Source organism: Anser anser (genome assembly GCF_964211835.1).
Source record: "Anser anser genome assembly, chromosome: 3".
In the NCBI taxonomy this organism is placed as follows: Eukaryota; Metazoa; Chordata; class Aves; order Anseriformes; family Anatidae; genus Anser; species Anser anser.
Genome location: NC_139722.1, coordinates 103,810,018 through 103,835,877, shown reverse-complemented (window position 1 = coordinate 103,835,877; position 25,860 = coordinate 103,810,018). Strand labels below are relative to the sequence as shown.

General features: G+C 41.5%; 1 protein-coding gene across 1 annotated transcript in view; it reads left to right on the top strand.

Moving 5' to 3' along the window:
* Positions 1 to 23,294, top strand: part of PARP1 (poly(ADP-ribose) polymerase 1) — a 29,294-nt gene extending 6,000 nt beyond the window's left edge. Inside the window, exons 5-23 of the mRNA XM_083831215.1 lie at positions 4,468 to 4,564; positions 4,895 to 5,011; positions 5,927 to 6,103; positions 6,555 to 6,696; positions 8,235 to 8,375; positions 9,029 to 9,271; positions 10,313 to 10,381; positions 11,183 to 11,315; positions 12,645 to 12,840; positions 14,329 to 14,457; positions 15,834 to 15,917; positions 16,839 to 16,961; positions 17,375 to 17,503; positions 18,202 to 18,300; positions 18,821 to 18,973; positions 19,234 to 19,361; positions 19,731 to 19,792; positions 20,848 to 20,962; positions 22,473 to 23,294. Of these exons, the coding sequence (XP_083687341.1) occupies positions 4,468 to 4,564; positions 4,895 to 5,011; positions 5,927 to 6,103; positions 6,555 to 6,696; positions 8,235 to 8,375; positions 9,029 to 9,271; positions 10,313 to 10,381; positions 11,183 to 11,315; positions 12,645 to 12,840; positions 14,329 to 14,457; positions 15,834 to 15,917; positions 16,839 to 16,961; positions 17,375 to 17,503; positions 18,202 to 18,300; positions 18,821 to 18,973; positions 19,234 to 19,361; positions 19,731 to 19,792; positions 20,848 to 20,962; positions 22,473 to 22,554 (2,419 nt within the window). The 3' untranslated portion in view covers positions 22,555 to 23,294. The remainder of the gene's footprint in view (positions 1 to 4,467; positions 4,565 to 4,894; positions 5,012 to 5,926; positions 6,104 to 6,554; positions 6,697 to 8,234; positions 8,376 to 9,028; positions 9,272 to 10,312; positions 10,382 to 11,182; positions 11,316 to 12,644; positions 12,841 to 14,328; positions 14,458 to 15,833; positions 15,918 to 16,838; positions 16,962 to 17,374; positions 17,504 to 18,201; positions 18,301 to 18,820; positions 18,974 to 19,233; positions 19,362 to 19,730; positions 19,793 to 20,847; positions 20,963 to 22,472) is intronic.
* Positions 23,295 to 25,860: the final 2,566 nt, after the last annotated feature.

The following is a 25,860-nucleotide window of genomic DNA, read 5'->3' as shown; positions in this document are numbered from 1 at the left end:
TTTTGGTCCTGTAAGGAGGTGGCTGATGGGCATGATTCAGAGCGTTTTGAGTATCTCAGTGTTGTCCTTGGTTATAGGTAACAGTGCAGCTTGTGTAAACTGATCTGTGTGTTGTTAAGAGGATGCCATTCAACTTCCATGCTTTGTTCTTGTTTGGCAAGGAGCTGCTCCAGAAGCATTCAGCAGTGGCTCAGGTGCCATGGGGAGGGTCCTGCAGCGCCGTGCAGATGGGTGCTGCTCCGTGAGCCCTGTTGGGTTCTGCACCAACTGGCTTGTTCAGCTGAACTGCTGCAGGCTGTGGCCTTTCAGGCTGAGACGAGCTGTCTGTGACTCCCTGCCAACTTACCTTTTCACACAGGCACTTTCCCTCTGCGTGTGTTGCAGGCTATAAGTAGAAGTACGGTGTTTTCACATACTTGCAAAAATATTAAGGCTTCGGAAAGATAGGCCACAGAGTAGTTTGCCAAGTCACTGTGTAAATAAAAGCCTAGAATTGCAGTGGAAAAAAGCTTAGAGTGGTGATGTAGGGTAGTGTGAACCTTGACCTCATGCCAGAAAAGCAGCAGAACATCTGATCTTTTCTGCTCTCTAAGCACTACATGAGCAAACCCCTCAACTGTGGGGATGCTGGCTGGCTCTTGTGATCTGGACTACCTTTCTTCTGCTGTTTGGGTTGTGTGCTTGAGACAAGGGTGTTAAGAATCAATTGGAAAAGTAGCTGTCTGTCAAATGAACTGAATGAGTGGGACTATAAATAGGGGAGAGAGGTGTGGGTGTGCTTCCTACCTGGTGACTGTCTGCCAAAAAGCAGACAAGTTCTGAAGAAGCAAACCCTGCAAAAAAAAAAAAAACCAGCCCAGAAGCTTGAATGAGACACAGTTACCTCCCGTCATTCATCTTGTGTGTTCAGTCAGATAACAGAAATTAATGACAGAAATTGCATCTTCTCGCAGAAACAGCATTAGAGCATCTGTTACAGGTGAGATCCTGAAAATGAACTTTAAAGTTATCTCTACCTGTGCTGCATCCAAATTACATCCTGAGTCAGGTGTTGTCTGCAATTCAGGTATGACGTATCCAAATTCATGTCCTGCTTCTGCATGTCTGGCCCATACTCTGCAGAGAAGCTCCAACTTGGGCTGCCCCATCAGCCCTTTCTGAAAGGGTGGTGGTGTGACGTCCGTATTGCAGGTTAGTAAAACTGAGGCACTGAGCAGGGTTACTGAGAGTGGGATGGGGAAATCCCTTCCCTCTGAGGGAGAAAAAATAGGGAAGCTTCCAGCGAGAATCCTGGTGGCTTTTCTTGGTCGGCGCTGGGTGAGACATGCTGACCCTCCCCTGGGCTGCAGGCTGTCCTGCCTGAGTGCCAGCATTTTGCAGGCTTGGGGAAGGAGGGTCTTGAGTCCTTCCCAGTGGCTTCTCTGCAGCAGGTGCACTCGTGTACTGGTGTAGGAAATGCAGTGGCAGCTTGCCTGGTCCTTTTCACTGTGCTTCTTTGGTAGCATGTGTTTTTGCCCTCCTGCTTTGATCTTTAATGCTATCTGCATTATTTCTGCAATGTTTTCTACATTGCTTACTTGAGTAGAATTGCTGCTCAGGACAGGAACAAAGTCTCATTCTGGAGGTGCCATCAGGTAGCACCTGAATAACTGCAGATTGAGGCAGAGGGTCAGGTCAGCAACAGTCTGCGAGTGCTTCACAGAGAGAAAGGAAGGGGGTGTCAGGTCCTCCCTGCATCAGCTGCTTGCTTTATCCAGGGTTGCTCTGATTGTCCTTACCTCTTCATTTTTGTTGTAAGGAGAATGTGGAAAAACAGAGTAGATGGTAAGGAAGGGCCAAGCTAGAGTGTGCCAGTTCATCTTCCTCTTCATCCTCTTGAAAGTTCGGGTAGACCTTGTGTTTCTGTATCTACCAGGGAGGTGAGAAGTGTTCTGCATTGGATGCTGTGTGCCAGTCCTTCTAAACAAGCTGTTGGACCCTATGTGTTGAGTGCCTCAACTGTCCCTTCCCCAGCAGGAGAAAGGGTGTACACAGTAGCACCTGGCTGCTGCTGGCAGCACGTGGTGTTTGGTCCCAAGGGTGGCTGATGGGTTCTGTGTCAGTGAGGATCTGTTCTGTCAGTTCTAAAACTTGCAATTCTGGGCAGACAGGAGGTGAATTCAGCTTTGCCTATCCCTTCTTCAAACTATAAAATAATGATTAGTGTTTACTTTAAGTCTTCAGCATAGCCAGGGACAAAAGAGAAAGTAAGAAGCCTGCAGCTTTATGCCTCTGCAATCCAGGTGATCCTTCTCATTCTGCAGTTTGAGTGGCTGGATCAGGTACAGCAACTGCTCTGTACGTGGAAAGCAACCTGCTGTCCCCTTAGCTCTGAGAAGTTGCCAAAAGTGCAAGTTCCTGCTGGGATTTGGATGCTTTCCCTTGGTCCTAAGGCATCTCAGCAGGGTGATTGCCTTCCAGTGGTTTGAGTCCTGGCTTTCCTCTTTTCAGACAAGTTACTACACAGCCATGAGTCTCGGCTTGCTGGAGGCAGCCTGACTCTCAGCCTGCCAAGGGAGAGAGACTGCAGATACACAGCACTTGGGCACCCATCCTAAATACTTGCATGATTAAGCCCTCTGGCTTGGGAAGGTACAGCAGGGCGCTTTGTGCTCAGGCTGATGTGTTTTTCCCAGATTATGCTGTGTACCTCTGATTCGGGTAAAAATTCAGGAGCTGTGATTCTCATGGTGAGCGCTTTGTTTTCCATGCTGTGCTGAGGCTCAGCGGATGCTCTGGCCTTGCTCCTAGTGAGGGCTGCAGCCAAAGGGAGGAGAGGGGACTTGCGAGGTCTGGGGACCTTTGAAGGCACAGCTGTGCTTGTGCTGAATCCATTCTTGCCACGCTGGTTCCTGTTACGTGGTTTAATAAAGAATAGGGACCATTTCTTGCAAAATGCAAGCAAATGCTGATAGCCTGGTGTAGCCATTGTGTGTCCCCTGGGGTAGCAAACCTTGCAGCATAGCCCAGGCTCTGACTGATTGGACCTTGCAAGGGGACAGCTGTGAGACGAGATCTTCTGCAAACCCAGCACCTTAAGGACGTGCAGAATGGCCTGAGTCATAATTTGGTCGGAGGTGCTAACAAAGGACTAAGGTAGCTACTGCAAATAAAATGAGATCTTGGCCCAGTTTTAAGCCCAGGATAGTTTTCCTAGAACTTGCAGGTCCCTCATGGATAAGTCCTCAGGGACAGTACCTTTCAACATTCTCCTGCAGCTTTATAGCTAATAAGCTATTGTACTAAGTTTATCTTAATGGTAGCAAAGCACTAGAAGATGAAGTGTTTAAAATTGTGGAGGGCAACCAAGAACGTTAACTTTGACTTAACCATCAGCCACAGCTTATAAAGTTAGAATTTGCATACTTAAAAAGATTCCTGGCTGATGTTTCCAAAGGATAGCAGCTCTGTCAAAACGAAGTGCAAGGTGTCCAAGCTGTGCTCATATTGTGCCTCAAGCGCCAGGTCCATCCTGCCTCAAATGGGATAAAATTTCACTTTATTTCCTCACGATGAGAACAGGCACTGAGATGATTTATTGATACTGATGTGTGTTGAAGGCATGCGGACCAAGGGGATGACAGGAGTCTGGAAACGTAAATGATCTTCTTCTGAGGTCTCTTATTCTTCAGAAGTCTGCCAAAATCCCCTGGCTTTCATTTGGCTTCCTTGTCTTTCTTGAGCACAGTTTTCTATAACTTCTCCCTGTGCAGCTCTGAGGGCCCAGCTAATAGCAGTATATTTTATCACACAAAACTGCAAGGTAGTAAGTACATCATAAAACCGCAGTCAGCCTGGGAGTACTGTACAGGTAGAAACTTCCTCCTGTCTGATTTCAGAGATCAGACTTAATTCCAAGCTGAAGAGGAACTAGCTGGGAAGTATCAAGTTTCCCGGTGTGTTAACTTATTAAAGTATTATGTTTGCTGTTCTTTATTTCAATATGCACTGTCTTAGCTGAAAAATGAAGCTGTTGATTCAGCCGAAAGACACTATAGTCCTGTCTTTTAACCTTCATTGCTACTTCTCCTTGGACGTGGAGAGATATAAGTATACACAGTAAGTTTTATGTATACCTTTGGAGTAACTAATATAGGTGTGGCTGAGTATGCCTGAAGCTCTCAGGGTTGTAGTATTTTCTGTGCTCTTCTGCCAGATCACAGTTATCTTGTGGAAAAGCTCGAAGTGTGCCTGACCTGATTGAGGTGGCTGTTGTTGCAGAACCAAGTACACGTTTGCAGTCTAGAATTGAAGAATTTGAAAAGTGGTCTTGCCTGCTGAAACTCAGGACATAGCTCAGGACATTCAAGTCCCTGCAGATATCAGCAGTCAATAAACCGAGTTCTGTTAACATAAATATTAAATGAATTAACATAACATAAATTAAAATACCTTTGTGTGTGTGGTGTTTGTTTTTTTCTCTATTAGGAAGAGAAAAGGAGAAGAAGTAGATGGAAATGTGACTGTGAAAAAGAAGCAGAAAAAAGAGAAGGAGAAGGAATCAAAGCAGGAAAAACAGCTGAAGGTGAGTTTTAGCTGATCAGATCCTACAGACTGCCTTGTTAGAAGAGTGTAGTGTCAGGCACTAACTGAAGAGCTGTGGTATCTGGAGAGGGACTGTACCTGGTGCCCAGACAAAGCAGAGCTGCAGTGCAGAGTGGCTTTAAAAATCTGTTCTAGCTGTTTGGGTAAAATGTGTGACTCTCCCTTTTGGCAGAGCTTCTCGTTGCTCTCTGTCTCCCAGGCTGTCCTTAAGATCCCATGGGCTTGCTAAAGCCTTGTCCACACACTGCAGTTTCAGGTGTGTTCTTAGTGACTGACTGCAAGTAGCTGAGCTGCTGGGTTTTGTTAACAGGAACAGACAGAGCTGATCTGGGGCATCAAGGATGAGCTGAGGAAGGTCTGCTCCACTAATGATCTGAAAGAGCTGCTGATTGCCAACAAGCAGGAAGTGCCTTCAGGGGAGAATGCCGTAAGTACTAAATTTAGATGTGTACTGGGTCTTCAGTGAAGCCAACCCACACTGATATTGCTGCACAGTCCGCAAGCATGCAGCATGTTCCTAACAAGAAAAAAAAAAAGTGCAAACCCCAGTCCTTTTGTCACAGGACTCTGACGATACTACTATTACACTGGCTTGTGAAGGCACTGCATGGTGGTGTCTGATGCTGGATTAAATGCTTTGTTCTCAGTGATGTGCCATTTTTCTGCTGTATCCCAACTGGTCCCTGTTTTTGTCTCTGGCCTTGCAAGGCCAGATGTGTCCCAAGCCGCGTCAAAAGAGGCGTGACCAGCAGGGTGAGGGAGGTGATTGTCCCCCTCTACTCTGACCTTGTGGGGCCCCACCTGGAGTGCTGCAACCAGGTCTGTGGCCCCCAGCACAAGAAAGATGTGGACCTGCATCCACATGGATGGGATGTAGATGGGATGGGAACTATCTAGACTCAAAATGGTCAAGAAAATCTCAAGGCAGGAAAACTGGGATTTGTCTGAGCCTACATTCCCACCTACATTCTTGTGCTCAGATGCAGTAACTCATCTCCTTCTTTCCCATTCCTGTACTGCTGTCCGGTCAGGGGCCGTGTGGTAGATATGCTCTCCTGAATGCTGACTCCGAATAGGAGATACTGTGAGTCATGAATGTGAGTGAACAGATGTGGTGTGACTGGGGAAACTTCATGCCATGTTTTTTAAGGCACTGTAAATCAAATAGTTCTGCAAAGAATCTTGGCTTATGTGCAATGTACATATGACATGAAGCACTGGAAAAGTCTGTCTGTGTGCCAACAACTTTACAATAATTTTCTTGTCCAGCCCAGTGTAATGCAATATGTGGGCTTCCAGTTTACTCCTGCCATGACATGTTTTATATTCTTTGTGGTTTTAGATCTTGGACCGAGTGGCAGATGGGATGGCATTTGGAGCTCTGCTTCCCTGCGAGGAGTGTAAAGGGCAGTTTGTGTTCAAGAGCGATGCGTATTACTGTTCAGGGGACATCACTGCCTGGACTAAGTGTGTTGCTAAAACACAGACTCCCAACAGGAAAGACTGGGTAATCCCGAAGGTGGGTATTAATTGCAAAATTGATGATCTGAAGTATGCTTCTTAATTGATGTTTCCTCTTGTAAGGAGTTTGAATAGACAGCAGTCAGTGTTGGATGCTAGGGAGAAGAGTGCGCTGCAGTGCTGAGCCACTGTGACAGTGGGGAGGTCCTGTCACAGCTATGTCCCTACAGGGCTAGACAACTAATACACAAGTCATCTTTTTTTTTTCCCCAGTAACACTAAATTAAAAGAGATGTTGCTGATTTGATTTGAAACTAGTCATTTACTCTCTTCTAGCTTTGGTTTCCCTGTCAGTAAACCGGGTTTTTGCCTGTCTGAATATGAGTATCTCAGAAATCCTCTCTGAGATCTGCAGTAAATGACAAAATCTGACCAGTGCTCAACTTAGCCTTTACATTTTCTAATATTATTTGTTGTTTTTAAAGTCTGTCTATGCTTCCATCCCACAGGAGTTTCGTGAAATTCCTTATCTCAAGAAATTTAAGTGTAAGAAACAGGATAGGATATTCCCTCCAGAGGCTGCAACTGTGAACTCTGCACCTCCTCCACATGCGTCTGCTCCTTTGACAGAGACCGTTTCTGCACCCCAAGGTGAGTGGAGCTCAGGATGTTGTGTAATGCCATTGCTATCAAAACCCTGAACAGGCATGCTGTTTGCTGTTCTGCTGGTGAGCGACTGAGATTTTGTGGTGAGAAACAGCATAGCAGAGTCTCATGTGCTTCATCTTCCTAGCAGTGGTAGACCCTGTTATGGTGGGTTGCCTGGGGACATGCGCTTGGGATCCTGGTTGTTTTCTGACAAATCTTCTTGGGTATGTTTTGGTATGTTTGTGATGAATTAGAAATGTAAAGGCCTGTGTCCCAAGTGACATCTGTTGTGAAATGCCTTCTTGCTTGACTTCTTGGGGAACATCCAGCGTCCTTAGTAGTGCCATACTCCATATTCCATGTCCAGTGTTACCTTTTCAAGGTCAAGAGGTTGTTTGAAATCCTCTCTTTGGATTTGGTCTTAACAACCGCTGACTAGCATTGCGCACAAAAGATATGCTGTCTCCAACCTGCAGATAGGCAAACGATGCAATTCCACTTAGGACACTGGAACAAGTTACACCCTTTAGTGATTTGGCTAGTCCATTAAGAAGTGTGATGACTTCTTGCTTGTTTAGTCTTTTTAGTCCTGGCTATAGTTTTGGGAGTAAGGGGTTTGTTACTTGGTGAAAAGGGTGGGAATAATTCTGTCCAGCTAATTTTAGCCCGATTGTGGTATTTCAACAATGAAGGCAAAGTAGCTCATGTCCTGGTTCAGATTGGCAAGTTGATTCAAACCCCAGTGTTCCATGAAAGTAAATTCAATCTGTTAAGTAGAATTAAGCCCAGGTTGCTTTGTTTGCTAGCAGCTTAACTCACTTGTGTTTGAGCGGTAGGGGGTGAACAAACACCTCTGTTGGTCAACCAGAGTTAATAGCACTTACTTCTAGAAGTGGAGATATGCTTTGAGACATTTCCCGTGTCCTGGATCCACCCACATTGCGAAGCTCACTGCATCAGTGTTCACACTGTGATGTGACGGAGCAGCAGCTGGTTACCAGTTTGCTTCTGTCTTGTTACAGGGTTTGTGTGATTCAGCCAGCTTACAACTTTGTACTGTCTACAAGATCAAAACTCAAATGTATTGTAACGTGGGAATGCTGTTTGAGACACAAACCTTCTCCAGCTCTTCAAAAACGGATTTCCTTTTGAAGAGGCAGGAGCTTTCATGCTGTCCAGGCATCAAATGAAGAGGGAAGCTGAACAGTCTCTAGTAGCACAGTGTTGAAGCAGACTGATTTTAATTTTTATTTTTGTTTAAAGGAAAAAAATATCCAGGCAAATAATGTGCCTACATATCCATCTTTCCTGCCCTCTGTCCCTTCTGTTCATTGGGTGAGCTGGGTTTTGTTGCCTCTCCTAGGGGAACAGAAGCTTTCTCCTACTTGCCTTAGCACAGGTCAGACCTGTTTGGACCCTTGTCTCCCTGCTAGCTGGGCTGATCATTCTGAGTGTGTGGGATGCTGTCCGTTACTGTTTGTTATTTGTCTGGGGGGCTTTGTGCTTGTCACTAACACGCTGTGTTGTTTCCAAACCCCTAGACAAACCACTGGCCAACATGAAGATCCTGGCTCTTGGAAAGCTGTCCAAGAACAAGGAGGAAGTGAAGAACATTGTGGAGGAGTTGGGAGGAAAGATGACGACGACAGCTAACAAGGCTACCCTGTGCATCAGCACACAGAGTGAGCAGCCATGCAGTGCTTTCTGGTAGCACTCCTCACAGAGCTGAGCAGATTAGAGAGGGTGCACATCCTCAGAGCTCTCTGTGGATTAGTGTTCGGACTAGGAGGAGTGTTTGTGTGTGCACACTGCCTTAGTGTGTTTGGAAAAGTAAAGACATTATGTGCTCTTTAAGTTTTACTCACCTAGTACGTTAACCTTGTGGGTTGTGCCATAAGGCTGTGTTGGGTTTGCAGCAGCTGAAGCTCAGATCCCTGTGCAAGCCAGTGTTGGTGGACTGAAAGGTGCTGGGGACTATGACCTTGAAGAAGCCACCCTTGCCTTGGAGAAGCTGTGGAGTTGACTGTGGGCGTTTGAGGGCAGTGTTTTCTCTGTTGGTGTTGACCTCCAAACTGGGTGCTGAGGTAGGAGATCTGCTCCCACCTGGTAGGATGCCCAAGAGGGCAACCCCAGCCCAGCTCTAGGAAGGGGAGAGCTGGACCAGCCAGGTAAAACACAAGTGTTCCTGCTCTAGCCGAGGCTACAGTTTTGAACGTTGTAGAAATGTATGTCCTCAAAGCTTTGGAGTCCTGAATCATGGCCAGAGGTAGGGGCTAAAGTTTGAAACCTCACTGATTTTTTTTTTTTCTCTCCCTTCCCCACCCTGCTTATGCAGAGGATTTGGAGAAAATGAGCAAGAAGATGGAAGAAGTGAAGGAGGCCAAAGTCCGCGTGGTCTCAGAGGAGTTTCTTCAGGATGTGAAATCCTCCAGCAAGAGCTTTCAGGAGCTTCTTTCTATCCATGCAATTTCACCTTGGGGTGCAGAGATAAAAATGGAGCACCACGAGGTGGCCGTGGATGGGAAATGCAGCAAGCCCCAGCATACAAAGAGTGCTGGGAAGGTCAAAGAAGAACAAGGTGATGAACAATGTAGTTGTTTCTCCAGGGGCCTGTTTAATGCTTTGTGTGTGCACAAAGGAAACCTGGGTATAGTCCAGCCTCTTGTTTTGCTAGAGTTCTCTGACTTTTTTTTCTCATAATAAATTTAAATAACCAAACCTCAGGGCAAGACTAGCTTTAAGTAAACAGGAAGCTGTCTTCTGAACTGGCTGTCATTTGTCCTAGGTCAGTCTGGCTTCAGAGATCTTTCATCCTATACGTGCACAGGCTCCCTGACGTTAGTCTGAACTCTTCCCTAAAACACACTGTTTCTCTGCCAGTCTGGGTCACTGTTGCAGCTCCAAAGAGGTGTTGGGGCGCTAAAATGTGACAGACACTACTGTGACCACCCCCTCCAGGGGTGCTCACACGTGAGAAAATGCTGGAGCCCAAAGCAATGGTCTCTGTTGTAGTGAGTATAGAATGTATTTTTTTAATGAAGGAGGGAAAAAAAATGCCACGCCAGGGGCATTCCTTATGACTGCCGGGCAAGTTTGCATTATTCATGCTGGAAAGTGAAGAAAGCCATTAGATCTGCTCAGAACCTATCTTCAGAACCCATTCTTTTCCATATTCCCCAAGCTTTTGATTTCTATCACTCAACTGGGTGTGTTATTGCCAAACTATTTCACAGCAGCAGGATCTCTGGGGGGCTGAATGTCTCACATGTTCCCTATGAGGTTTTTAAATCCTATTTAAACACAACCACGAATGTGACTTTTATCTACTGTCTAGGTGAAAAAATGGTACAGCCTGACTTTTGGGGCCAGGAGGAAGGAAAATGGATGTTATGTGGGGAGACCTTGTTTTTCATTTCTTTGGGTGGGAGGTGGGAGTGGATGGCTGTGAATTGGCTGCTAAAGGCAGCTAAAAAGAACATTGACATGTTGGTGTTCTTATACTGGGAACCTGATTTAAAGTCTTATTAAGGTGGTAATTAGGCAAACTGAGAATTTGTATCTTGTTTCAAGTTAAACCTTGTTGCCTGTATAAGGAAAAAATAACTCCTTATTCCTGCAGGACCTAGCAAGTCTGAAAAGAAAATGAAGCTAACAGTTAAAGGTGGAGCAGCAGTAGATCCTGATTCTGGTGAGTGATTGCAATGGTTGAACCTGCGCCACAGCCCACAGGATGCGCGATTGTTTACAAAATAGATTTTTCTGTGAAAGGATGAGGATTTGGAGTCCTTAACGTAAAAGTTAAGGGTTAATATAAAAAATAAGGGTTCCACAAAAGGAACCTGAATTTTTAAACCAGCTTTTCTTGCTTTCAGAGGAAGGCTATCAATTGACATCTAAAGATGGGTTTTCCAAGATTTTCTTGTGCAGCTGCCTGAAGGACCACTTAAACTGAAGTATACACCTTGTTCAGCTTTGTGAGCATCTGTCAGAGGAGTAAATAAAAGCTTAGCCAGTAGAGGCCGTGGGTCTGGCATGAGCATCTGCCTCAAGATTCTGACTGGGGGACAAATTCTGCTGCTCTCCAAACCTACAGTGTACAGATGTCATCCTGAGAAGTCATACTGCAACCAAGACGAGCCTTCATTTTTTCAGTCTATTTTCTAGTGTGACACCTGCAAAACTACATCTCTTGAGAATTCCTCCAGCCAGCCATGCAGTGTTAAATACTAGATTTTAGATGGTCCTTTCCCAAGCATACAATTCTTTTTTCTCAAGTTAGGGTTGCGGTTCATTCCAATACATCTGAAGGTGTGTGCTCACTATCTGTTGAAAGGAAAATAAGCTTCAATTAGTTTTGAATTAGCATGTTATCCATGTTTTTTTCCAGTAGTTCTGTTAAAATTCACACAACTTTATGAAATGTCTGTGTGAATGTAGCAAGGCAATCTAAAATGATAACCACTTCTGTTTCTGATTTTCATCTATGTAGGTTTGGAGGATTCTGCTCATGTGTTTGAAAAAGGTGGAAAGATTTTCAGTGCAACTCTTGGTCTAGTGGATATTGTGAAAGGAACAAATTCCTATTACAAACTGCAGCTCCTAGAGGATGACAGAGAGAGCAGGTGGGTTTAGCTTTCCCCATAAACGTCTTTGTTTACTTTTTTCCAGTAAGTACTGGATTTTTTGTTTCTACAAAAACAAGGAATGGGTAAAACGTTTTTCTGAGGATATACAAACATCCAGGGGAGGTCTCTGCCCTGTATGGAGACATTTCTTTGTGGTGTTGACAAAACCCAACGTAATAAAGGTTGCTGAGTTGTATCTGGAAGCATTCATTCTTGCATCATGGGATAAGTGAGGCACATACAATAGGAATCTTCTCAGGTCTAGGTTAACTGACTGACAGGAGGGCCGTGCTGCTCTGTGACTGATGGCTGCCCTTGAAAATACAGAAGGAGAAGGTTCCTCTGTTTTAACATCTAAGATGCTACGCATGAAGTCTGCAATGTTAGGAATCTTTCCCATATTCTCGAACTTAGTTTTGTCTTCCAATTGCAGAGTTGTAATTCTGGGAAACAAAACCAGATTCTGCCTATTCCATCACAGCGTATTTCTGAATTGAGTGTACTGAGGCTTAGCAAAATGCATTGAAATGGTCAGGGGATGGTAATGCATTTAGCTATCCAGTCTCATCAGGCTTGTGGCAGAGCTGTCCAGTGGTTGTATTTCTGATAGCAGATAAAGAAGTGAAGAGGGTTCTTTAAAATGGAACTGTGCCCACAAACATGCAAGGGATGCACGGAAATCTAGAGGAGCTAGTAGCTGTCAGCAACAACCCTGGTTGGTCTCTGGATTTGTACTCTACCTTGATCATTGTAAGCTTTTCTTGCTGGCTCCTGTATTTGGAGTTTTTACCTGGATCTGTGATTTGGTACATGGAGGGATCTCAGCACCTGCGTTTCGTACCTGACAAATTGGATTGTTTGCTTGATTGTATCCCTGTAAATAATACATAAGCTGACACTAGTTGGTGTCAGTAATGCAAGCGAATACTTGAATTGCTTCTTAGAGAAATTGGAATCTGAATTCTAGGGAGTTGAAGTCATAGGCTTAAAAGTGCATGGTGATTGTTTTTCAAATATACCCCCAGAAGTCTGAAGATGTGTATTCACGAAGCATTGACTGAAGTGGTGATAGCCTTTTTTTCCTTCTCCTGGGCATGCATTTGTCTTCAGGGATGTATGTCTGGTATGTAATAAACACAGTGCGTGTTTATTACACCAGTTTTTGTGCTCTTCTGTTGCTCTCCTGCCGAATGTCTCCCCTTAAATTAATGGTACGGAAATGGCTAATTCACAGTTGCATGGTTGTTGCAGAATCAGTTTAAATTGTACTGAGATCTAGAGACAGAGATCTTACATCTGGTCTTTTCTCATGTTTCACTTCTCTAGGTACTGGGTGTTTAGATCCTGGGGTCGTGTGGGCACTGTAATTGGGAGTAACAAGCTGGAGCAGATGCCATCAAAAGAAGATGCTGTTGAACACTTCCTTAACTTGTATGAAGAGAAAACCGGCAATTCTTGGCATTCAAAGAACTTCACTAAATATCCCAAAAAATTCTACCCACTGGAAATAGATTATGGACAGGTAACTCTGAAATGTCCCTGTGCCAGCTGGAGCATTGCTCAGCTGCTTTCCTGTAACGTTCTCTTCTGTGCTCCCTGTTGGATCATTTACGCTTTAACAAATTTGAGGAATGAAGCGCAGATGTTTTTGTTGCACGGGTTATTAATATAAGCGTAGGGAGACCACTGGGAGGACAAATATATGCTACTGTGTGTACTGTTAAGGGCATGTTTAAAAAATATATCTATATATTCATAGAGTTGTATGAAAAAGTGTCCAGTCAGGGGAACATTGAGATTTTTACTAACAAAGTGAACTGACCAAGCAGTAAAGTAACTAGTGCCTATTCTTTCCGCTAGAGAAATAGAGCTGTAGATCAAATGAGAGCAGTCACGTGTGTAAAGATTAAAATAGATGTGTTGGTAAACTAGTCTGTTTTCCATTGTCAAGACTGAAGTTCGTTTAGCAATTACTCTTGTTTACTCTATGTAATTTTACAGATGTTAATTTGAAATTAAATGAGCAGTCATTTCATATACTCCCTTCTCTGAAAACACCATTTTGTTGTATTTAAATAGATACTTCTCATCTGTCTTCTGCATCCAAAAGCCTCCCAAATGGTGAAGCAAATCTTATGTAGCACACTGCCTAGTGCAGATATTGAGCAGACAGAGAAATCACTCGTCAGTAGGATTTGGCTATTTAGACAGCTAAGCAGAATAAGAATTCTATTTCTCCTGCCCATTGGGGTTTGTGTCTTTATTTAAATATTTACCCATAACTTAAGCTATTTTCAGATGACATAGTTGAATGCTGTTAATAGCTATAAAGATATCAGAGGACGTGTTTTCTAGACATTACATTTTTCTATGGCCACATTACTGGATGACTTCTTTCAGTATGAAGCACTCAGTACTTAGCTTCATTTCTGGAAATTTGAGTATTGCAGCGACAAAGTGTCTGTTACACTGCAATGTACAGTGACACTGAAGCATCTGGCAGATGCTTTATTGGTGAAATGCTCTATCCATGAAAGTACCTAGATGGTATTGTGGCTAATTGATGATTCCTGTACTCATCTATGACAGTTTTTATTATAAGAACTTAGCAAAACTAATTATTACCTCTGTATTTTGTCATAAAACAATGAAGTAAACAGTCTTTTTTTCAATATCAAGGTCTTTATGTAGTAGAAAGCTCCCAGAAAAAGTAAATGACCTCTTCCTTGAGGTAAACCAGAGATGCACACAGAGTTCAGTTCCTTAATTCTACATTTCTACCTCTGGCAATTCTCCCTCATGAAATAAGGTCTGCTAAGTTACTGAATAGGTGGATTTTTGAAGCCACTTTGCTCCAGAATGTCAGAGCAATGTCCCACACTCCCTATGAATTTCAGTCTAATAATAGTATGCATACACTAAATTGAGTTTCATTTGTTACCATGGCAGCCAGTTTATCACCTTTATCCTTTGTGACTTTGCTATTTCTGATACTATTTCTTCTTCCCAGGATGAAGAAGCTGTCAAGAAACTCACAGTGGGTGCCGGGACTAAATCAAAACTTGCTAAGCCAATCCAAGACCTCATTAAGATGATCTTTGATGTGGAAAGCATGAAGAAAGCAATGGTGGAATTTGAGGTGACCACACACGTTCATGTGTTTCACTTCTAACCTTCCTTTCTCCATTTACATTGCACTTACACAGCCAGAAGCAAGTTCTTTGCAACCCAGGGTGCATCATGCTTACCAGAAATAAGTGTCAGTTTTAGATCAGCCTTGAAAGAAGGGCAAGAATCTGACCAGAATTTGCCAAGCACTGGAAGTAGTAACTTAGTTATGATGCACACAGCTTTTAAAACAAGTGTGTTCTTTGCTCTTCAGTAGGGAATGTCTGTATCAGCATCTTTAACTTCGCAAGCCTATGAGAAACTCATCTGCTGGTCCTGGTATCAGTAATCATTTTTTTTTCCAATGATACGTGCATCATGATTACTGTTTGATGAATATTCTTAAAATATTAACACATATTAGCCAGTTTGCTGGTGTTGTGAGGCTTTTTTTTTATAAGGGGTAAAACAGATTTTTTGTGGCAATGCTGCCACTAATTTAGCATGCAGCTCAGACTTGAGAAGTGTTGCTAGTTAATACCAAGTGTTAATGAATTTCCTTGTCAAAGTCCAGATCCTCTTTTGAACTGGGCCAAACTCTATTTTTTTGTTGTTTTATTTCTCACTTGTTCTAATGATACCCTTTTTTCTTCCATATTTAGTGATCTGTGCTGTTACTCTCAGTGCACCTGGCAGTATTAATCTCAAATGTGTCCCCAAGACATGATCAGTTTTGAAGCCTTTCTTCTCTTTCTACAGTCCGTCTTGGCTTTTCTTAGTACCTGACTATATGTATGCATAGCTGCAACTAGAAGTAAAAGTATTTCCTTAAAAATCTCCATTAAAAAAAAATCACCACAAGGCTTTCAAACTAGTCTCTGTGTTTTAGAAGAGCCTTCTGAGGTTCGGCTTGTAGAGAAGATTTTCACACAGCTGGGTTTCCTAGTTTTATAGTGAGTCAATAATGTAAAGCTTATCCAGATAGTACATGTTTTCATAGGATCTTCTGTCTTTGAGCTGAATTTTAAACCCATCAGATTAAGTAAATGCTAGTTTGACCTGCAGGGTGTATAGTGAGTACTGTCAAGAGTCCAGAGGGTATGTGTATGACCTTTGTAAACAACTCCATTGGAGTCAACTTTTGTTACATGCTTTTGTATTCGGACAGTCCTTAATTATGCAAGAATTTAATGCAAATGTGAAACTCTCCCAAGATCAGTCAGTACAAAAGCAACAGTGACATATGAAATAAATCAATAGCCAAGACATCACTTTTGACTTTGTTTCTTTTTGTTTTGTTCTTCAACAATGAATATGAAGTATCTTGTAACCTCTTCACATTTGACTCTGTGTTGCAATGGTTTCAGTGTCGTGAAATCCTGTTTTAATTGTTTAAATTTTCATCAGATTGACCTGCAGAAGATGCCACTGGGAAAACTGAGCAAGCGACAGATCCAGAGCGCATACTCCATCCTTAATGAGGTTCAGCAGGTGAGCGTGAAAGAGATGTTAGAGCAAGAGTTGTTCTGAGCTTGGAGTGGGATGAATGCTGACGTGTGTGTATGAGCCTGTGTGGTTTCTTTCCTATTCCATAACTTAAAAGACAACGGAAAGAGGTGGCATTTGTCTTAAAATAAAAAGGAGAGGGGAAAGCCTTTTTGTTGAAAGTGAAATTATTAGTGATTTAGGAAAAGATCTGAGCTGTTTCTAGGTGAAGATGTAGTTTCCATGGGTAACTAGTTAGTTCTCTTCACTACTGTAAATGTTTAGGTAGTACTTGTATCTTTCTAACTTTTCTAGCACAAAATTCAGACTGAGACAGGCTTGCTATTGACACAAATGACCGTTGAGCAAATGAAACTGGTGTCTTGGTCTAGTAGTGAGCTGGCGTTTTCACCCCAGAGGAGTCTGGCTATGAGAATAAATGTCTGGTTGACTCAGAGAAGAATATTTATACATCGTGACCTGGACCATTCTAAGAATCACTGCATAGTACTTCCTGAACAGCTTGCAAAAATGTATCAGCATACCCCCTTTTTCTTTTTTGTCATGGACTCCCTGGGAAAGCATAGATACAAGAAGTTATTTCAATTGCTAGAGTACCTAGCTGAGCGTGTGCATGCATACCTTCCATACCTAGAAGGCTTTATTTTGCTTTCCAGGAAACATAGTCCCCATTAGATTTTTCTTATACCAGAAGTTCTGTATATTCCTAGGTAGGTACAGTGACTTACTACATGCAAAACGATTACGTACAATTCCCCCTTTTACTCCTGTGAGAGTTCAACATTAACATGATTTGTATTGCTGCTTCTATTTATTAGTTCTCAAGTATCTTGTGTGTGTCTGTTGCCATGGAGCCTTATTCTGCCATGCTTGATAATATTCTTTAATGCTTGTTTTCTTGTGTAGGCGGTTTCTGACAATGGTTCTGAATCCCAGATCTTGGATCTCTCCAACCGCTTCTATACTCTGATTCCTCACGACTTTGGGATGAAGAAACCACCTCTCCTAAATAACTTAGAATACATTCAGGTAACGATGAGAAACAGTACGCTGTTTGCAGGCGACAAATCTAATACCAAATATCTAACAGAGAAACTTTTTGAGGTTTGAAGACTTGTTTTAACCTCATGAAAGCATGAGGTTAAGCTTGTGTTGTTTTTCTCAAAATATCTTTTTTGTTTATGTGCACATATATTTGTGTGTATAAATACACAGATTATATATAAGGTATCAGAAGATATGTTATATATTATGATCTGTTTTTATATGTGTGTGAATATACATATATTTAAATATATTTTCATAGATGTATGTGAAAGGCAGTCTTGTTAGGTGCCAGTGCCTGGCATGTGCTTCACATACATTTTTATAATTTGGGGTATTACAGAGTTATTCTGAACGTTGCAAGGGCGCATGTAAAAAAAACTCTTTAAATTATTCAGGCTAAAGTGCAGATGTTGGACAACTTGCTTGATATTGAGGTTGCTTACAGCCTTCTCAGAGGTGGAAATGAAGATGGAGATAAAGACCCAATTGACATCAACTACGAAAAGCTCCGAACTGATATTAAGGTAAAGGAAATGAGCGACCAGGAATGCAACCTGACACCTTGTTGATTTGAAGTGCAACAGATCAAGTAGACTTTAAGTGGACAGATGTATTGGCATGAGTTCAATAAAGGCCACTGAGATGGTTAAGGGACTAGAGCATATGTTGCACAAGGTGATACTAAGAGAGCTTAGGCTTTTTAACCTGCAGGAAAGAAGGTTTGGTGGGTATCTTACTGATGTGTATAAATACAGTTTGTGGAAGGGAGAAGAAAAGACAGAGGTATCCACTGACAGGATGAGAGGCAGTGGGAACAAATTTAAATACAGGAAATTCCACTTAAACTTTTTTTTTACTGCAAAAGTGGTCAAACACCAGAAGAGGTTGCCCAGAGAGGCTGTTGAGGCTCCATCCTTGGAGATATTTGAAGTGTAACTGGACTCAGTCCTTGGCAACCTGCTACAGCTGACCCTCCTTTGAGCAGGGCTATTGGAAATCATGTAGACGTCCAGAGCTGCCTTCCCACTTCACCTGTCAGCCATTCTCTCTGGTTAAGGGCTCTCTCTATATCTTCTCTGTCTAGAAAAAAAAATAACACATAAATGATAATACGAAGAGGTAGCTTAAGCTGGGGAGTTGCAAGCATAGGGTGGATGTCCTCATCTTATAAGAAGCCTACTAATTTACATTCTAAAGAAACTTCTCATTTGCCTCTTTTCAGGTCGTTGACAAAGATTCAGAGGAAGCCAAGATTATTAAACAATATGTGAAAAATACTCATGCTGCTACTCACAATGCATATGACCTCAAAGTCGTGGATGTAAGTGTGGCAATACTGGGTTTGTAGTTTGTGAAGATTGGCATATACGAGTCTACCAACTTGTTTGTGGTTTCTCTTTGAGTACCTTATCTTGTTTCCCTTCTTGAAGGTGTAGTTTGATAGACCAGTTGGTATTTAATAGAATAGCAAAAGTTTAGGCAAAAGTACGTCTAAGCTTACTGAGGTGCTTCTATTTCCTTTTAATTTGCTTCTTAAACGAATAATCATCTTCTGAAACTAAGTCTTAGTTCCTTAAATGATTTTTCAGAAAACTATGGTCTCAGGAAAATGTAGAAGGTAGGCTGGAGAAATAATTAATAACATGTACTGTGTGATCAAAGCTGCTACTTTTGCTAACATGACATAGCAAGCTGCAAATACTGAAAGCCATGTAGATCATTTTTCATAGCTGATTGATGTGTATTCCAAATTGGGTAATTTTTTAATCTGATTACTTGCATGCAGGTGATGGTTTATTTACTTGGTTTTTCTTTTTCTCCTATTCCATTTTGAATTGAAGATCTTCAGGATTGAGCGTGAAGGAGAGAGTCAGCGCTACAAGCCCTTTAAGCAGCTTCATAATCGCCAGCTGCTGTGGCATGGTTCCCGCACTACCAACTTTGCTGGTATCCTCTCACAGGGTCTCCGGATAGCTCCCCCTGAAGCTCCTGTGGTATGTTAAACAGATACCTTCTCTGGCTGCCTCCCAGAGATGGCGATTGTCAGAGAGAACCTAAATATGAGAATTTCTGCGGGAATTACCCAATGTTATCTCTGAGCATGAAGAACGTTGGGTGTCCAGAGCAGGTTGCTGTACAGTATCTACAAGAGCTAGAGTTGCAGCTGTGCTCTCCTGGGAGCCCAGCCAGGTGGATTCAACGCTGCCTTTATTAATGTCTCAATTTTTTATTCCTCCTCCTTTGTTGCTTGCAGACTGGCTACATGTTTGGGAAAGGCATCTATTTTGCAGACATGGTATCCAAGAGTGCTAACTACTGTCACACATCTCAAGCTGATCCCATAGGGTTAATACTCCTGGGAGAAGTTGCGCTTGGAAACATGTAAGTAACAGATGAAAAGCATTTCCTAAACATACTTAAGGTGTCATGATAGAAGTTAATGTTAAAATTGCAAGCCTCTTCAGTGTGAAAAAAGAGCACTTTGTATTTCTTCAAAAATAAGATGTTTTTTCTTTAAATAAGAACTTTTGGGAGGGGAAAGGGGGAACATGTTGCAAGTCTAGAATCCTCTCTTAAATGCCAATATCATTAAAATTAGACACTGAGACAAAGATGAAAGGCCTCTGAATTTCAGAAGAGTAGAATTTAACTCACAATACACTGAAGCTTGAAAAAATTTGGTTTTTTTCTTCCACCAAGATAATTAAAAATGAATGTAAAATGCCATTGTGTGTTCTTTGTGCTATCCAGGTATGAGCTAAAGAATGCTTCTCACATAACAAAATTGCCCAAGGGAAAACACAGTGTGAAAGGTAAGTATTAGCAGTTAGCAGTTGTCACTGGTAATCTGTTGTTGATGGCAAAGTCACCTTTTGGTTCTCTGCTTAGTGAAAAGAACTATAGGCATTTCGTAGCTGTACTTCCTTTAAGAGTTTGCATAGTGTTGCCTTATGATCACATCTGAGAATATGTGAGAGTTTTGAGATGGGAGTTAGCACACTAAAACTGAAGTTAAAGAGCTGTCTGAAGTTCAGGAGCAGACTTTCATTTGATCAAATACAAGAGAAGAAGCAACGTGTATTTTCCAACTTCTTACTTTCAACAAAATACTATATACATTAGAAAGGTGAGAGGTTTGATAGATCAGAGGAATAATTGTTCAGCTTTCTAAGTGCTCTGGAAGCTTGGAGAGAACGGAAAGGCTAAGAATAAAAGTTCAGGTGGAACAGCTGTTCTCATTACATTTCTGTCACCAAGAAGTAGCCGTATATTGCACTGAAAAAAAAAGAGAAGACTGTCTAATTCAAACAGAAGAAATGGTAATCATGATTATCTTCTGTACAGTGATTGAAAAGAGAACAGTAACATTCAGTAATGAGTGGCTTTTCTTAAACTGTTTGTTTTGAGAGTCTTAAAATTAGTTTTCTAAAATTGAATTTAATATGCACTGAGAAAAAGCTAAATCATATTACTATGTCAAATGAGGTTTGTAATAAAGAGTTTAAAGACCAAGAATTGATTTGTTAAAGTTTTCTGAAAAATGTTACAATGTGCACGTATTCACGCCTAGGATATGAAAGCTGTAAGTGTAGTCTGATCCATTTTAATCATCTAATCTGTATGACCAAAGCTAACAGCAAAAAGTGCAATTTTCACTGTAAATACAGCAGAGTACAACTACTATAAATGCAGTGATGCTGAGTTGAGTAAACAGACTATATCCTTTGTGTTCTTTTTAAGATACTTCTGTTCCTGGTCAGCATTTGACCATATATGTGAAGTAATATTTGGCTGGCTGAGTTACTTTCTTTATGCATGAAGTATGTTTGCCTTCAAGATTTCTAACTAATTTTTTTTCCCCTTCTAGGCTTGGGCAAAACTGCACCTGATCCCACAGCTACTACCAACCTTGATGGTGTAGAGGTTCCCTTAGGGAATGGAATCTCAACAGGAATTAATGATACCTGTCTTCTGTATAACGAGTATCCTTTGCTGTCACGTTGGCTGCACATTGTGTGTGAGTGTTGTTGAGTTTAGCAGGATCTTGCTAGTGTCAGTCAGGAGTTTTTGCCATGGAGTTTTTTGTTTCTTTTAGATCTGCTTTTGAGTACTCAGACTTTTTTTTTTTCCAAGGCTGATTTTAGAGATGCCACACTTAAATTGTCATCTTGCAAAAAAGGAAACAGTACACATAGCAAATAGCTGTTGCCCCAACAGGACTCAGTAGCTGAAGGTGCTGGAGTGGCCTAGGAATGCTGCCAAGTAGTACCTTGCCTGGAGACATACCAGGACAAGAGAAGTGGAATGCAGCCTGTGGTTTCACATCACTCCAGTGGCTTCTTCCTCAGGGAAAGTCAGCTTGGCTAGGAGGAGATGGGGGAGCAGGCTTGTAGTCTCTTATGACCCAGCTTCTCTTCTGTTTCCCAAATCCTTTACAAATATTATGGTAAACCTCAAAATGCCTATCAGAGAATGTAGCCTTTAAGCCTCTTCCTAGTCAGAAGTATCCCCAAATCAATGTGTGTTCTACGTTCACGAGAGATCATGAGAATAAGTCATGTCTAGTCTCAGTGAAAAGACTGGTTACTACTTGCTCACTGTCAGTGATACAAATAACTAATTTATACAAACTCTGGGCTATGTAGAAACTGAATTCTCCCTTGGTAGGTTTTTCTCTTACAAGCCCTCTTGTCAACGGAACTCGCAGCAGTACTGGCTTTGTCTTGAATTTTCTTCAGTACTTTATCTGTATTGGTCAGATGATAGGAAGATGCAGTTAATAAGTAATTAAGATAACATGATGTGCATTTACTTCATTTTACCCTGTGTTTAATGGGGATGCTTTTCATCTAAAGTTGGGATCGGAGGTAAGTTTCTGGCCCTAAAGCATTACAAAAAATAGGCAAGATGGACTTGAAACTGTCTTCTGAAAAAATATAATGGTACAGTGCGGTCACAAAACATTCTAATGCTACCAGTCGCTGTAGAGCTCTTCTCTGTGGAGATTTTTTTCTTTTGTGAGAAATGAAGAGGAGATAATCTTCCAGCACAAAGACCGTAGTAATAGAACTACACATAACTTGAGGAATGTCAGGTATGTAACTGAAGATCTCATCTAGGCTATGTTCTTCCACTCTTTAAATAGGAGGAAAGTCATTGTGTGTTATGTCTGCCTGACAGAAATAATGTTCAAGAACTACAGCTCTGTACCTAAGTCAGTTCACGTGCCTGCCACTGAGGTTTCCTGCTGCACCATTATTGATTCTGCACGTGGCTGTTAGTTGCCAGTTTCTAACTGTTGTATAAAAACACTTTTGGATTCAAAGAAAAGTAAAACTTAAAGATTCTGAGTTTAAGCTATTAGAACTGCTTAATCACACAGGCATGTTACCATATGGTAACTTAAGTTCAAAGGTGGAGTTTGACTATGTTTTGAGTTTCTCTGTGTTACTAATATCAACGGCTTGAATTGTTCCTTAACATTCTTCCTAGATACATTGTGTATGATGTTGCTCAGGTAAATCTGAAGTACCTGCTGAAACTGAAATTCAACTATAAGACATCACTCTGGTGAACAGTATTTAGAAGCCCTGTTAGAGTTATACTGTAGTTACACTATAGCGTTGACTTCTGACATACTTAAACATTGACTTCTTTTGTCAAGATACCAAGAGCTAAACTACAGAAGCGGTTACTAAATCCTATTTAGTACGACAGTTAGTGGAAGTTTTATATAAATGTTTGGCAACATGTGGACCTGAATTCTGATGAGAATGATTAGCTGGTTTTGTTTTATACCACTTATAACTGTGGGGCTATCAAGTGTTTCTTTTAATTGAGCAAACAAAATTGACAAAAAATAAAAAATAAACTCAATCTTGTGGTTTTTAGCCAGAGATGGGAAATGGCAAAGAACTTGAAGACGTTTGTGATGTTTGTTCTGTTAAGGTTCCCACTTGATCACGATATCCTTTTCAGTTTTCATTTGGAATAAATGATAAATGTGCATTTATTTTGAGGTAAAAAATAAAAACTAATTTCATACTAACAGCTTTATGTTTCAAAACTTGCAAATTGTTTTGACTTTGAGTAATGATTTAAATGTATTTGCTGGAATGTTTCTTGAAAATATCATTTCTCTGAAGATCAGAAGCCAAACATTAAAATCTGTAGTTGCATCTCAGGAAGTCACGGTGAAATGAAAATTTTCCACTGAGACTTCATCTGTCAACGGTTGGTGTGGTAAACATGGAAAATGAACTTGTAGCTGTTTGAATTTAGTATTGGCCCCAATAAACCTCTTTTAAATACCTACCTTCAACATGATGTAAGTTGGTTGTTGTAGACTTAAATCCTAATGAAGCCTTAAGTTGACTTTGGATGTAACAGGGCAAGCTTCACTTGTCATGACCTGAAATGAGGTATGGGTATATAATTTTTTGATTTGTCATTTAAGACTTAAATGTAATCTTGTCAATTCCTGAAAGAGAATGTGAGAACTGGTTCAGTTTACTCAAGGTAAAAAAACTTCCTTCTGTTACAACCTTTTCAAAAAAAAAAAAATCCTGTCATGGAGTACATGCACCTGACCTTGGTGCCCTTTTACTTTCAAGTACACACCAGGCTACTTCTGCAGAAATGATCACTTTGAAGATGTAGTGTAACCTATGAGGAGAAATGTAAAGAAAGTACTTACTGTTACTCATTCCAGTGCGGACGTAGCGTACAAGCCAATGCACAGTTTCACAGAAAGTGAGATGCAAGTACAGCCTGAATACAAGAAGGATTGGCTTCCCAAGTTCTGAGAGGAGAAACTACTGTTTCCCCCACCTCCTCATTGCAAATTCTAATTGTATAAGGTTATTAATGCAGGGGGACTCAGACTTCACAAGAATGTGCCTCAGTAACTGAAGAGCACACTCGTGGTTTCTGCCAGTTGTGCTTTTCTTCCTGCTATCAGGGCCTGCCTAGGGTATGTCAGAAAATGACGCCCTAGCTGTCTTCTGTCCCTGGGATGTAAAACTACCTGTACAGTGCTAACAAGGCTATGAACAGATTGATTAGTAGGTGTTGTAACCAGTATCTTAATGTCATCTGCAATAATTGGGGAAAAATGGGAGTGTGGAAGTGCTTTTTGTAGCATTTTGGCACATACCATTAAGAGTAATCACCTGCCATGACTCTCTGGGAAAGCTAATAGCATGACTGAAGCCAATTTAAAGATCTTCTGCCATCTGTGCAAAGCAGGTGAGTCAGCAATACTTAATGACAGGTTGTTAGCAGTGTGCACAGATGTTCTTAGTGTGTGTCTATCATGTGATGTGGAAATGACACAATTATACTGAGTGTGAATTGCAAATTTGCTGGAGTAAGGACGCTGAAAATTTTGTTTCTCTTTACAGACTGTCAAAGAGCACTGGGTATGGCTTTGCCAAAGAGTCATGTTTGTGTGACTTGGAAATGGCATGCACAATAGGAAAAAAAAAAAGACTACAGAGATACTGCAGCAGTCAAATAAGGCCAAGATGTGGAAGATATTTTATAGCGGGAATCCTTATGACACAGTGTTGGTTGTTACCCTTTCAACACAGTGAATGGTAATAGCTTCTGGTAAATATTTTCGGAATGCAGCACCAGGAATAACTAGTGTAATACTTACTGTTGGGAGTGGAACTCTACCTTCTGACCTGGTAATTTTTAAGATGACTGGCAGGAGCTGTCAGCGGTGGTGGTGGTGGTGAAATCTGTTAGCTTTTTCATCTGTTTTCTAGGTTTGTCACAAGGTAAGAACTAATAAAAGGTGTTAGTTTGGGGAGGGAGGAGTCTCATTTCTTTGTCTTCTAGAAATTCAGGCTCTAAAGAGTATTGAACAATGCGATTGCATCGTACAACCCCCTTACACCCACACTCCCCCTCCTGTGAAAATTCCTTGCCTTGATCAACGCTTGAGCACTGGGGAGGCTCCAGGCAGCAACTCCTGCTTTCAGCACAAGGAGACCTGATGACAAGGTTTACAAAGCGCAACGGTAAAAATCTTGCTAGGGATCAGTGTCTTCTATCAACTGTGGAAGTCTGTGTTACCACTCTTAGCTGAGCATTAGCATATAGCTTCTGGTACAAGGGAAGCTTAGCTGAAATACACAAGTATTAATGCTGTTAACACGTTACCGTTCACCCAAGACTACAAGGTCTTGTCTGCGTTGAGCCTTTATTTAGGTGGTGGACATGTTTTTATTAAAAGGGGAAACTGCAAGGTTTAATGCTGGGTAGTTTTTGCTTTTGAGATAGCAAAGTTTTGTGTTTTTTTTTTTCAACTACTTCTATTTGGTGCTATACCTACACTCTTTTTCATCTATCTGCTTTAGTTGCACTTTGTGCCGCGCTGTATGGAAAGCTTTCACTGCAGTATTTTAAGGCCCTTTGGGGGTTAAGGAAAAGGAAGGCTGTTTTAACAGCCTGACCTGAAAAAGGTTATAAATGTATGATTGATAGGATGTATGATAATTTGTCTTAAAACTATGTATATTAAATTTTGCCTTATATATATACATTCATACTCTATGTACAATGTACATAGGAAGTCCTGGGGCAATTTCAAAAGGACTGTTTTTTTCTTAAACTCAATTTTCCTCCTCAGCACGGGCAGCATTGATTTAATTGTTTAATAATATGGCCTATACCCTGCTCTTCTCAACCTGGTGTAGTGCTTAGTCATAGGAGTTGGTTACTAATTAAGAAGGCGAAAACTACATTCAGTCTACATGCTTGTGTGTTTTGTGGGTTCCCTAGTTTCAATAAGATGTTTGTGGTTTACGACTGTGTCTGTACAGACAGATTTCTTGCAGAAGCTTTAAAATTCGCTGTACTGTAGGTCCCTGAT